At 40.9% G+C, this 14,847-nt stretch overlaps 1 protein-coding gene across 1 annotated transcript in view; it reads left to right on the forward strand.

Moving 5' to 3' along the window:
- The first annotated feature begins 4,633 nt into the window (after positions 1-4,633).
- LOC101170341 (integrin alpha-5) overlaps positions 4,634-14,847 on the forward strand; it is a 51,151-nt gene continuing 40,937 nt past the window's right edge. Inside the window, exons 1-2 of the mRNA XM_023955108.1 lie at positions 4,634-4,989; positions 9,445-9,450. Of these exons, the coding sequence (XP_023810876.1) occupies positions 4,796-4,989; positions 9,445-9,450 (200 nt within the window). The 5' untranslated portion in view covers positions 4,634-4,795. The remainder of the gene's footprint in view (positions 4,990-9,444; positions 9,451-14,847) is intronic.

Here is a 14,847-nt window from a genome sequence, read left to right on the forward strand (position 1 = left end):
CAACCAGAATAATCCATATGGGAGGCGTTCTGGATTATAAGGCACGTTGTTATTGGAAAAAAAAAACCCCCTTAAAGTGTATTTTAATGTGCAGAAATTATAGTAATTTTAGCGTAACATCTAAAAGAGACAGTATGGGAAACCCGTCTTTTTGTGTTGGAGAACAAAATTGTGTTCGATGGCTTTGTATTTGACATTGTTTAGATTTCAAAGAACATCATTTATGCTTGTCTAAATACACTTAGTGGAGATGTAAAAAAAAAATGGCACAGAAACATCAAACCCCCACTTGGTCGACATTAATGGGGCACATCTTTCTGTAAACTTCAGTTTTAGCTAGAATGATGGAAACAAAAATGCAGATTAAACTTAAAACAAACATTTTCTAAAGTTGTGCGTCCTCCAGAGAAATGTCATTAGGTCCTGAAAAAACCCTTCATGGTGGCTTTTACTTATGTCTCATGAAAAAAACAACAGAACTCTCACATGAACAGCGGTGTTGTTTTATTTGGGGTAAATCTGTTGCTTCCTATGTGTTTAAGCGGCCTTGCATATAGAGGAAAGCCTGCATTCATTTGTCATTTTTCACAGCAACCAGACTCTTCTAGAAAGTGTGCTTTATGTCTTTTATCACCTTTTCTTTGACTCAGTGCAGAAACCTGTATGTCTGTGTGTTTTTTTTTGGAGGGGGTTCAAATTAAGGCTGCAACCTCCCGCCTGAAAAGTAATAACCCCCACATGGTTGGCAGCTTGACGAGTGCAGAATGAAGCCACTTAAAATTTACAGGCATCCACACGGTTGCAAAGGAGCCGAGAGAACAATGTTTGAGCGTGCTTCTGTTCTCAGCCCGTTTCAATTAGGCCACAGATAAAATGAGCCCAGCAGGTTTTCGGTTTTTGCAGTTGCATATTGCTCGTCAGCCAAGATCTAACTCTGTTTTTTCCACCGTCTGGAGCCAAATCTGTTAAGATCACCCATGTTCAGTTTACCCCACTTTCTGCCTTTGAAAAATAAGCGAAAAAAGACACACTCCATCGAGCCCATCCATCAGATTGGAGAGTCATTTCCTGTCTTTAGGTTTTCAAGCTTGATAGCGTGTTCTTTGATGTGCCTGTTGGGAGAGTATTCTTTGAAAAGTGAATCTGGAACATTGTACAGTCACCAGTGTTTACAACCACAGTTTGAGTCTGAAAAATGTCACTGCTGCCAGTAAAAAAGTGGCAATTCCAGTGAGTTTAGTGCTGGTTCTCTGTTTTGCGCACCAAAACAACAGCACTCAATTTAGACAAGTAAAAGGGCTTCATGGTGTTTTTTGTTGTTGTTCAGAGGTACATAAAAGCTGTCAGTTTAAGTAAACCTAGTCAAGACTTTTCTTTTTTTAAATAACTATTTGTCAAAGCAAACTACATTCACAACACCCTTCGGCAACTGGCATTCAACGGTGCGTTTTCAGTGTAAAGTGTATAAACGCACATACGGTCCATGTGCGCCTCAGGCGTCTGCTTTCTAAACTCTCACGTGCGCACCTAACATTTCAGACTTTGCATGCACTGTCATTGAATGTGCGTTGAAAGTTAAACCAGGGCAGAATCAGAATCGTAGTTTTTTGTCACATACACAGCTTTTACACTGACATACGAAAAGCCGTTCCGGTACAACCAGACATACAACAGAAACACACACATACAGTTCAAAGTTGACTGAGGCGCAGCCATGTTAGGCTTTGACCAATCACAAACTTGTTATTATTGTCTCACAAAGCACACACGGTTCCTTGAATCTATGATTTAAGAAATCGTTTTTTAAAAAGCAGATTAAGACGATGGATGGATGGATTTGTTTTATGCGGTTAAACATTTGCTTTTGTGGTAGCTTTTATTATATCTTGGATTTTCTTCCAGCTTTATATTTCAAAATGTTTATGTACTTCTGTAGCAAATGCATTGCGCCAGTAGAGGTCATTGATAATCAAACAACAGTATTTTCTCAACTTTAAAGTTCTGCCTCTAATTTATACCAAAAGTGTATACTGTACTGTTACCATGATTTGCTACTGAACTTTATTTCTTTCTTTTATGAGCGTTTTTTTTCACTGTGAGGTTTTATGCTTCTGCCGTGTCTTTTAGAGTAAAAACCTTCTTTGTTTAAATGCTGCTGCCTTTGGCAGGTAGCACTTCATGACTCACTGTTATAGAAATCAGGGGCCCTTTTCTGTATGCTATTAACACACACTCATACACGAACACACACAAGCACGTCCAGAACTACAAATAATCGCAGGCTGTGTGCTTTCAGCCTACCATGACAGCATAAAATTTGGAAAGAGCGATGAGACACCCAGCTGTAGATAGAAATCTGTGTGCTTGTCCACTCCCGACACACTGACGTGTCTTGACATGCTAATACGCCATCATGTGATTGAAAGCAGCTTTTAATTTAATGTATAGATTGACCAGTCAGGGACGTTTGCTCCGTCCGTTCAATGAACCTCAAGGCATCAAAAACAGATCTGCAGATGTGAAACAGGGCTGTTCTTCCAAAACAGTCGCATTTACAGCAGCTATACCTATAATGATGATGTCAGAATAATGCGCCAAAATTAAACACATTTTGTAACAAGAGCTCAGTTTCCAGCTCAACCACACAGACCTTTATTATGGTCATCATTTAGCTATCAATTCGAGCGTTTCGGTTCATTAAATGCTCACTATAGTTTGTGAAAATCTAAGCTGATCTTCATTTCCTATTTTTTTCACTCCAAGAAGCCAAATTTTCTTGTGATTATACAGTCAACAGGTCTCCAATCTTTCTTTTTTCCCCCCTTTACAGTCTTAGTCCCACTCCGATTATCTTTTGATCTATTTTCAAAGTGTTTCCAGAGGTCTTTTAATTATGATGATGCAATTGTTAGCTAAAATGAAAAAATAAATAAAACGTGTGTTGTTTTTTAGGACATCGTTTCAGAACAGCGGCAGTAGTTTATTAAAATTTGCCTCTTAGTTGTGGGCGGGACTGTTGGAGTGGAGCAATCTTTCCTTCCCTGTTACTGAGAGCTCTCTGTTTACACACTTTCTTGCTAGTTGAAAGCCCTTTAGAGCCCCAACCTAACATTACTGGTGCAACAAAAATAGTGAGCATTATTGGAGCTTTCCAGAGCCAGAAAACAGCTCAGACGAGGAAAATGAAGATGTCCATAGATCTAGTCATCTGCAAGTGGATGCATCAAAATGGAGCAGAGCAGGGAGCTTGTGGCCCGCCTAATGAATTTTCTACGTAACGAATACGCTTTTTTAATGGCATTCTTTCTTCTGCTCCTGATTCAAATTTGAATAAAGAAATGTTCAGAAATGCAATATGGAGCTTGATATATGTATGTCCTTCATGATCAGAAAAATGCCACGTTAACATGTTAAAAACATAATTTTGTATTTGAATAGATCATTTAGGTGATCCCAAAAGAGATTCATCAGGATCTGTAGATTAATGTATTACAAACTAATCAAAAATTAGAAGCAGTTTTTTACTTTTATTTTCAGTGTTCCTATGGCAGTCATCTCTGAACCAATCATCATGTCTTTCACTGAGGCCATAAGAGAACTGAAAAAGAGTTATTTAAATGAAATGATGGGCCTCCATCTGTGAGGCTCCACCCCTTATCATTTCCTTGCATTAAAGACTCACTCCCATCATCTTTGATCCATTGTAAAAGTGTTCCCAGTTGCCTTTCAAGTCTAATTATGCTGCTTTTAGTAAAAATAAAAAAAGGCAGATGTTGATTGCATTTACGTGCAACCAAGCACAAAAACTGATGGAAATTCTTGGCCGCCTCTGGGAGTTTTAGTGTGTCCAAGGCTAAATGTTAACCCAACCCTAACCTCAACCCTAACCTTTCCTTTGGGTCCATGCTGCCAAGAAAAATGTTCATCACTGGCCGCACGTATTTAGAAAATTACGTGTGAATAGTCACTTTCAATTTAAAAAATAAATAAAACTTTTTCATTTTCTAGGGCATATTTTCTGCAGAGCAGCAATAGTTTATTAAAAATTCACCTCTGAGTTGCGGGCAGGACTGTTGGGAAGTAAGGCCTCTCCCCACTTCCTATGATCCATCTGTTTTGCCTACATCTCTTCATGCCCCCAAACTAACATTTCCAGTGCAACGAAAATGGTGATGAATTTTGGAGCAGTCCAGCCGTCCGTTTTTGAGCCGGAGTCCAGCTAATATCAGGAAAACAAAGACATGGATCTATTTAGTGGATGCATCGGTGGTACAGTGAACCTGTGGCCCGTGGATTGTAGCTTCTACGTCACTGCCACAAGCTGGTTCCAACAGCATTTTTTCGTCTGCTCCTGATTCACAGTGATTTGAATAAAATAAAATAAAAAGATCTGAAATGCAATTTTGGTTTAATAATCTTCCTTTATGAGAAAAATACCACAAGATCATGATTAAAAAACACACTAAAAAACAGAGTTTTCATGGGAGAGGGTCCTTAAAAAGGTTTTGACACCCCTATCACGATTTAAGCCGTAACTCCCAGTTCTGCTTTTTTGTCTGGAAACATTTCAAAGCTCCACCCCTCCCGGGATTCGCCCTCCTGCCCCCTCTAACTCTCTTTCTGTTTACATTGAACGGTTCACTCCGGATCACGCCTCAGGACTCGCCGGAGCTGAGTGGATTTCTTAAAATCCCCCCCCTCCACGGAGAAATGTACGTCTAGGAGCGCAGATCGTGCCGAGAGGGAGCCGCACGGAGGATGCGCGCTGCGCTGCAGCCCTTCACAGAACACAGAGATGGGCTCCGCTTCTGCGGGTGCCGCTGCCCGCGCGCGCTGCAGACGCTGCGTCCGTGTCCGGATGCTCGTACCTGTCCTCGCCGCACTGATTCACCTCTGCGCCGCTTTTAACCTGGACCCGGAGACGCGCGTGGTCTTCTCCGGATCGCGGGGGAGTTACTTCGGCTATTCAGTGGAGTTCTTCTCCAACACGTCACATCCAGGTAAAGTTCCAGACTTTCACTTAAAGTCTACAACTTTTACCTCACAATCCTTTATTTTCATTCTTTGTATGAAATTGCCATAATTTGTTTCCGCCTTAAAAAAACTAGTTGATGAGATTTAAGGCTTGTTTGTGTTTGGGGATGCAATATCACAAAATCCGCATCCGTGCGATGATGGATTGCTGTAAATATTTGCACAACTCATTCATTTCCATCCCTCCACACGTACAGACACACAGGCGGGATTCCTGCCCCACTATGATTGGAAACAGACATGCGAGTCTGTGAGGGATTTGGTGAGGAGGGGGTTAACCCACAACAAAGTTAAAAAAAATGACAATAGGTCCAAAGGGACAGTAGGTATTTTCTATTGACCCATGAGGGGTTTGCTGAGTGACATGAAGTCAAAGGTCAAACTAGTTGTAGTTCTTCTGTGTTTGTGGATACATCCGGCCTGTTACGGTCTTTCACTGATCGAAAACCATTTGTCATAACCAGAATATCAGCTCTGTGTTCATCAAAAACGGCGCAGGTTTCACATGAGTAGTTTGCTGGAGTAGCATCGAGTAGCTTTATTTTTCACAATATGTATCCCATCATGCATCACACATATACCATAATATATCTCAACCAATCACCGTGGCCCTGTAACCGTGACGCGTTCATCGACATTAGGACAAATGATAGGCTACGTAGCATGTAGCCTACTAGCCTTCGGGTGTAAAGTGACTGATAAGTATGATGCTTTTGTAGAGTTTTTTAAAATAAATAAATCTGATCTCTAAACATCCTCCGTGTCTTCCATGTAATGGAATGAGACACACACAGACAGAAATGTGAAGGTATCTGCTGTAAATCCAAATACTGCTCAAATCAGTGTGTATGAATATCTTATGACGTGAATAACAGGTTAATGATGGGCCAGGTAGCATGTAGCCTACTAGCCTTCGGATGAAAGCGACTGCTAACGAGTATGTTAATAGAGCTCTGCAGTGGAGTTAGGTGCTATGTCCGGAGAATTGCTGCGGTATGTCGAAGCACAAAGCTTGGGCATCGTAAATCTTATATTTTTCTTATATTCATTGAGACAAAAGTAAATTGATCATTCTTGTTTTTCTTTTTCCTTTCTTGAACGAATGTAGGTCACAGAGACACGGAAGTTACCGCTGAAAGTGGCTTTTGCGTTTGGACAGAGAGCATATCTGTGTTTATGAATGACTTATGACGTTAATAATTATTTCGTTCGCACGAATTAATTATTTTGAGGGAACGAAATAGTATTTCGTAGGAACGGAATATTATTTTGTGGCAACGGAATATTAATTTGTGGGAACAAGATATACATTTGTGGGAACGAGATATATTTTATGTTTTCCATGTCAAGACACGAGCTCCGTACAGAATCTTTCAGCATCTACTGTGTTTTTCATAAGAAGGGCCAGAAAAACTTTTGATGGTAGCTCCGCCCACACGGGGCAGGTCCAGCAGCAACTTTGACGCGGGTGAAAACATGTGAACGTACCCATTCATTCACAATGGATAAAAGAATAATTTTCTTTTATTAAGCTGAAAAAGACATTCTCTTAATGGCTCTAAAACTAAATTTTCTGAAATATGGTTACCTGTTTTTTTAGACCATGTCACGTCCTTGAATTAAGAAGCGACCCCGTGAATTCTAGTACATATCAGGGGGGATTAGGTGTCCGATATCTATGCTTGACATAGATTGGAAGCACAGTATATTGATTGTAAATTATTTTAGTTTATTTATTTATTTATTTTGTTGTTTTTTTTCTTTGTAATTGGGCCTGTAAGACCCTAATTTCAATGTTCCATGTGAGGTTCCCTATAATGCAGGTGGCAGGAATGATTCAGATTCAGAGTGGTTGTATTTTCTGGAGAGAGCATCTGGATTGACATTGCGACTGCCGGGACGGTAAGTAATGATGAAGTCGAAACGGTCAAACAAGCACCAACGAGCCTGGTGAGAATTGAGGCATTTGGCCCAATGTAGGTATGCCAAATTTTTATTGTCAGTCCAGACAATGAAAGGATGTTCAGCCCCCTCCAGGCAATGAATGACGCCATTCTTCTAAAGCGAGTTTAATCGCTAAGAGTTCTCCGTTGCCAACATCATAATTCTGTTCAGCGGGTGAGAGTTTGCGGGAAAAATTTGCACAGGGTCTCAGCTTTCCAGATGAATCTTCTCTTTGTGAGAGAACCGCATCAACACCTGAGTCGGAAGCATCGCCTTCTACAATGAATTGTCTCTGAATGTCAGGTTGGATGAGTATAGGGGCTGAAACGAACAGTACGAGTTTATTGAAGGCTGTGTCGGCGTCAGAGTTCCAAATACAAGGTTTGGTGGTGGAGGCGAGTTGGGTGAGGGGAGCAGCAATAGCACTTTAATTGCGAATGAGTTGCCTATAAAAATTAGCAAAACCCAGAATTGTTGAAGCTTCTTTCGAGAGTTGGGCACTTCCCAGTTAGTGACCGCTTCGATTTTTGCCGGATCGGGTCGGATGCTGCCTGCCTCAATGATATAACCTAAGAAAGGGATTGCGGAAACGTGAAACTCACATTTTTCAGATTTTACAAACAACTGATTTTCTAGGAGTTTTTCCAGGACGAGACGGACGTGATGTTCATGTTGGGCGAGGTCGTTAGAATAAACGACAAAAACAAAACGATTGAGGAAATCGCGTAATACGTCATTGAAAAGTCTTTGAAAGACTTCCGGGGCATTTGTGAGGCCGAAGGGCATTACAAGGTTTTCGTAGTGACCCAATGGGGTGTTGAATGCCGTTTTCCATTCGTCACCCTCTTGGATATGGACCAAATGATAAGTATTGCGGAGATCTAATTAGGAAAAAATGCGTGCCTCCTGGACAGAATCAAAAACAGAACTACTGAGGGGTAGAGCGTATTTATCTTTGACGGTGATCTGGTCTAATTCTCGGTAATCTATCCAGGGTCGTAAAGTCTTATCCTTCTCCAGAAAAAAAAACCCCTGCAGCGACAGTAGAGGACGAGGGGCGGATGTGACCGAAAGAGAGGGCTTCATGAATGTAATCTTCCATGGCCGTTTTTTTGGGACCAGAAAGATTATACAATTTGCCTTTAGGTAAGGTGACGTCATTAAGAAGATTGATAGCGCAGTCATAGGGCCTGTGGGGTGGCTTTGCAAAAAACAATTTTAAGGTCATGGTAACATGAGGGTCCTTTTGACAGGTCAGCGGTTTCGGTCACGTTGGAGACAGTAGCGGACTTGGAGGGAATAGCGGGATGGAGGCAGTTAGCAAAACAAAAGGTACTCCAGTTGGTGATATGATGACTGGACCAGTCAATCTGAGGGTTATGATGTTGTAACCAAGAATGACAAAGAACTATGGGGGTCTGGGGGGTTTGGGTGACAAAAAATTGTAGATATTCTCTGTGGTTACCGGAGTTGAGGAGTAGGAGGCTTCAACATCTCCAAAGAATGGTTCCGGCTGTAGGCAGAAGTTTTCCGGTGACGTGGCTGGGGCGGGAGCAGGAATGTTTCCGGGAGGTGGATGGGATGCTGCAGCTGTGGGGTTGGAAAATCGACCAGTTATTTCATTAACGGTTTGTGTCATAACGTTGAGTTGTGAAAATAAATGCTCTCGAATAATCAACATTCGAGATATGGCGTTTGAGTGTAGTTCCAGAAATGCTCCTTACTGTGAGATGGTGGAGCGGAGTCCTTCCGGGTCAGCTGGGTCAGGAGTTTGGCCAGTTCGTTCTGTCGTGATTTGCAAGAACCGAGACAGACCCAGTTGCTGGAACCTGGAAGGAAAACAGGAGAGCGTAAGGTAAGTTAGATTATTTATTTTTTCAGGATGTAGATCCGATGGCGGGGAGGACGGCTGATGACAGCAGGTGAGTAGTAGAATGAGAAACGGGAAATCCTGGCTGAACAGGAATCATGGCGTGAACGAGGAGGCCCGATAGCTCTAGACACGAATTCCAGGTTAACACTCGTGGTGGGTTTGTTTCCTGAAAGCAAGGCGTAGGAAATAATTAGTTGAAGGGAAAACATCAAGAGCAAGAACAGGAGTGACCAGACACCATGGAGGAGCAACGAACTGATGATGAATGCTGGATCTGGATCTCCTTTAGAAGGCTGCAGGTATATGACGTGAGTAGAAACAGCTGGGAGTCCTCAGGTGCAGAGCAGAGAGGGGAGGGGGAGGAGAGCTGCCAGAGGCACCATGACAGTGTCAATTGATCTCTTTCTGGCTAATTTTGAATTTTCTATAAAAACATTTGGACTTTTCTCAGTTGTCTTTAACCTTATTATACACGCATTTGTATCATATTTAATACACAAATTTCTGAGACCCCTCTTATCTCATTAGCATGATCCAAAGTTTTACTTAAAAACCCATTCTACATAACTTGCTACATGTTTTCTGTCCTGTAGTTCATCGTCATTCCACTAGGGGCAGTAAAGGGCCTCCACAAAAACTCTGAAATACTTTTGAGGGGAAAAGTTTTACTAATTTTCATAACTTTATGCCATGAGTACCTTATCTATTGTTATTCATATTTTTAAATAACCACTTGCTGTATTGAAAAAATAAAATGTTTTTTGATAATTAACTCTTCATGATACAGTTAAACCTTGTTAAAAAAAATTGTGGATTAAATTTGTAAATAAAGTGCTTTTTTCCCCTGAACACTTATATTTAAAACTAATATTGTTGTGGATTTTATTCAAAGGTTTGAAAAACAACGTAATTTCTAAAAATGTAGAATTTTCTGTCAATTTTTTTGATGAAATGGGCGTTACAAGGTTAATGGTTATATTACTTGTAAAAACAAAAGATAATCCAGAAAATATAAAAAAAATCTTTTTTGTCAGATTGTAGCATTTTGGGTGTAATTGTTGTCAGAAAACTTGGGTGGATTAGCAGAAATGCAGTAATGGAGATGTATTGGTGTAATCTTTCGGAAATATGTAAGGTATGACTAGTCAGGTAAGAAAAAAATCCCTAAAAGCGAGTTTTTAGAAGACAGCTGTAAACAAAAAAACACTTCTAAAATCTGCTCATGCAACCAGCTGTTCCCAGCTGCTGTGGACCAAGTGACCCAGCCTCTTCCTTATGGAATGACATAGATGTTGCACGGCTTTACTGTTTATGATAACCTGCCAGAGGAGTCCTCTGCAACATCTGGATGGTAAAAATGTCAGGATCCAAGAGGAAATTGTTTACTTTTCAAGTGAGCTCCTATGAGCTGAAAGTGATGTAGCAGAATGATCGCTGATATGTTGATTCAGGTTCTATTTGCAGTTTCACTGAACCAATCCATGCTTTGTCCTCAACCAAATTCACGTGTTGGCATCTCACAATCGTTGCTGAACATCTTCATGTGAATCCAGGTTAAACAACAACAGGAAAAGGACGATTTCCTGGGAATGCTTTGCTGATGAGACCATTTTTTTTTGCTTGCTGTCAGGCGTCTGGACAATCGCTGTCTTGTTTGACTGAATGTAGTCTACTTCTGCTACTTAACTGTGTTAGTTTGTTTGTCTGGCTTCAGGAGGTGGTGCTTCTCATGCAAGGTGTTCTGGGAAAAAAACACTTCTTTTTCCCCAGTCGTTATACAATGCCGGCAATTAAAGATCCACTCCAATCATCTTTGTAAAAGCATTCCCATTGGTATTTTAATTATGACTTTTTGGCCTTTTTTTAAAGTTTGCTCCTGATTCACAACAATTTGAAGAAAGACATTTTAATAACTGCTATTTTAGGCTTAGTTTTCTTCATATATATATGTCCTCCATCAGAAAAATTCTACAGAAAAGCAAGTTAAAAACTCAAAATTTTTATTGCAGTGTGTCTTTAAAATGCTCTTAAAGGACTACCTAAAACCTCTCATTCAATAAATTCCTAGTTTTGTTTCAGATGAAAACACATCGACAAAATCAGATTATCTGTCAGGAACTCGTGGTGGAGGACCCACAATGCAGGAGACCAGAATTGGTGACAGGAAATAAAACATTTAATTAACAAACTGAAACATGACAAAAATATGAGGAGAAACAAAACTGTGACACAACAGAGCAGATGACCTGACAAGGATGAACAGAAACCAAGACACTTAAATAGGCTGAGGGCAATTAACTGAACTGAAGACAGCTACAGATCATGAACATGAAACTTGAGTGACTGACAAGAGGGAAACCAAAAACATGACAAAGAAAACCAAACCACTGAATCCTTACATTATCACTATCTTGAAACAATAACGTTTTCCTTCTTTCTTTCTTTTGGTAAACATTCATTTGGGTAAACATCATAGACTCATAGTGTATGCATCTTCCCATCTGTGCAATGGTGTGCACAGCGTGTAGTTCTTACATCATGAGCGCTCTCTAACATGACAGTGTTGTCACTGATAGAGAATGTTATGCCTAACGTCACGCTGGGATTTGTTTGCACTCCATTACATTCCCACTTGCTCTAAAGGGTGTTGTGTTCTTGGAAGGATTCTGCTTTCTGCACCCCAGGGTGGTGCTTTTATACACATCACATCTTCCTGAATCATCTCTCACCCCATTTTTAATGGTCATAAACAAACGCTAAACACATTAGTCTACCCAGAAATGGTCTGAATGAGTTCCAAGATTGAAACAAACATTTATCCCCATTGAAAAGCTAATAAAACTCTGCATGTGAATGTTCAACACAGAAACAACTGAAGGCATTTGAGAGAACCATAAAGTGTTTACTTTGATAATTGAGGAAAACTTGTTTCAATGCTCCTGTGTTTATTAGCCGATCTTGCATCTGGCTGCACATTTCCATTTCTGCTGCTGGGGTCTGTTTTGTGTCTTATTTGGTGGCTGTTTGACTCTCTTTCTGGTAAAATCTTGAATTATTTTAGCTGCAGCAGCTTCTGTAGGGACTACCATATTTTCCACACTGTAGAGCGCATTAGAACATAAGGCGCACCTTCAATGAATGGTCTATTTTGAAATTTATGTCACATATAGGTAGGGATGGGTACCGTGCCCCGGTATTGAACCAGCCCCGGGGCCACATTCTTCAAGACCGCAGTATTGTTAAGATCTGACCTGAACGGTTCTGCTATCGGTACTGGAGAAGTTACTTTTTCTTTTTTTGTGTCCCACAAGCGTTATCTGCCATATTTAAGTCACCAAGTCAGTCACTTTTCTGTTAATTAATGATGATATTAATTTCGTTATTCTCGTTGAAGCGGAGAGCTCCGTCTGTCTATTCGTGTGCATGGGGGGCGGGGCTGTTGTTCAGACAGAACGCGCCGCGCGCGCACACACACAAGACAAGGCAGCGCACACACAGTCAGTGGCGATCTCGTAGGGCAGTGTTTTTCAACCAGTGTGCCGTGGGAGATGGTCAGGTGTGCCGTGGGAAATTGCCCTCATTAACTGATCTAAAAACATTTTCCATCTCCAGGAAATCAGCTCTTTGTTCATCCAAACAGGCCCTGATAAAAAACTGAGTAGTTAGGACTATGAAAGATCATAAAAATATTTTTTCTTTTTGTTTATTTGATTCTATTAAAGACATTTTAATAAGAATGACGGCACCGCGATTTAGCTCCAACTAAAGCTGTTTGCGGAAAAGTCCCGCCCCTTTAACTGTCTCCGCCAATTATTCATGAAGGCTTAATCACATGTCAGCAGTCTGACCAATCAGAAGTGGATAAAGTCTTAACTTCCTTGTTCCAATTTATCTCAAAAAGTCACTAACAAAAATACCAGCTAAAGGTCGTCTTTAGCGGTGTAGCTTTCCACAGAATCCGGTATCAGACCGTGGAACAAGTGAACAAAACCATGAAGCTCAGAGACGATAGTCTTTCTGCCCTTTTGTGGCAGTTTTCACACTACATCTCCCATAATGCATTGGGTTAAAGTGACACAATGAGTCTTCTTTGTTAAACGTCTTGAAACCACAACGAACACAAATCGTTTTTTAAATTTTCTGACTTAACTTTTATTTCAACTTTTAGAAAAAACAGCTGCAACTTCCTTCTTTTTCTGCCACAATTATCACAAAAATGCCCGTAAGATTGCGGGGGACGGGGGGGGGGCTGTAGATCAATACAGACTATGAGTTTCTGCTTTTCTTTTTTTGTTTTTTTTTGGATGCTGGTGTGCTGCGGGATTTTTGTCAAGGTTAAAGTGTGCCGTGGCTCAAAAAAGGTTGAAAAACACTGTCGTAGGGGACACGTGAGCGCCCTAGACTAAGGACACCCGTTTCTGCGTAAAATTAATGAAGTTTGCATCAAGGAGCCCCTGCCATGCCGTCACCTTGCTGCTACGATGACTGTATGTTGCGCTGTTTGTGTAGAACACACTGTAGCGGCGTGTTGGCGTTTTCTTCACAAAACAAACAGGTAGAGAGGCGGGGCTTAGATTCACCGCTTATGATTCCAGACCCGTGACAAACTATCAGCTGCTTCCTACTACTTAATAATAATTAATGACTAATGATAGTTGTCATCCGTAAAATTAATATAATTTATTGGGTTTACTGGATTTAAACAAAAATAAATAAATAGGAGTCTGCATCAAAGTGAATTTATTTCCATCTCACTCAATCCTAACTCTGGTGTTTGACAGACAGAAAAGTCTGTTCAAGGTTGTGGAAAATGGAAAAAAGATTAAAGGAAACATCAACCTCATAAAGAATAAAAATAATTAGATTAAATAATTAAAATGAATATTCTGTCTGGAACATTCTCATGTATAAAGTAACATTTTTTGTTAAAAAAAACAGTGTTGTTGCATAATGAGGAAATAAAACACTTTATGTTCTTAATTTGTTATTTATTTATTTATTTTTCGTCCTCAAAAAGTATCGATAAGAGTACCGTTAAAATACCGGATCGATAAGCAGTATCGATAAGAGTCTGGTAGCTTGAGGGTCCTGCGCAGTATCTTAGCTGTTTCTAGCACTGCACTTTTCTGGACTGAGAGGTCTGAGGTCTTTCCAGAGATCTGCTGTAGACACTCCTCCAGGCAAATGGCAACCTGGAGCAGGTCCTGAGAAGCCAGCTCAATGGCAAGAATAAGACCCAGGCAATAAATAGCTACGCACTGCCAGTTATCAGATACCCTGCAGGAATAATAAGATGGCCAAAGGAAGAGATACAGACCACGGATGTTAAGACACGAAAGCTCCTCACCATGCATGGAGGGTTCTATCCCAAATCCAGCACCCTGTATGCTAGCCGCAAGGAAGGAGGACTAGTGAGCGTAAAAGCCACTATCCAGGATAAAACATCCAAGATGCATGAATACATCAAGCTGACAGTGTGCTCAGTGAATGTCTCATACAATGGAGAGCATAGGATGCAGTGCTGGAGGACAGATCCTCATGGGAGGACAAACCCCCGCATGGGATGTACCACCAGACCATTTAAGTGGCTGATATCAAGAAGTCCTACCAATGGCTAGAAAGGGCTGACCTACAGGACAGTAATGAAGCGCTCATCCTGGCAGCTCAGGAACAAGCCCTGAGCACCAGAGCAATAGAGGCTCAGATCTAACACACCAGACAAGACCCAAGGTATAGGCTGTGCAAAGAGGCGCCTGAAACAATCCAGCACATAACTGCAGGGTGTAAGATGCTGGCAGGTAAAACATACATGGAGTGCCACAATCAAGTGGCTGGAATAATATACAGGAACATGTGTGCAGATTATTGACTGGAAACCCCAAAGTCAAAATGGAAACACCTCTGAAAGTGGTAGAAAATGAGAGACCAAAGATCCTGTGGGACTTCCAGATCCAGACTGACAGGATGGTAATGGTGAACCAACCAGACATTGTAGT

The sequence above is a fragment of the Oryzias latipes genome, chromosome 5 (genome assembly GCF_002234675.1).
Source record: "Oryzias latipes chromosome 5, ASM223467v1".
Lineage (NCBI taxonomy): Eukaryota > Metazoa > Chordata > Actinopteri > Beloniformes > Adrianichthyidae > Oryzias > Oryzias latipes.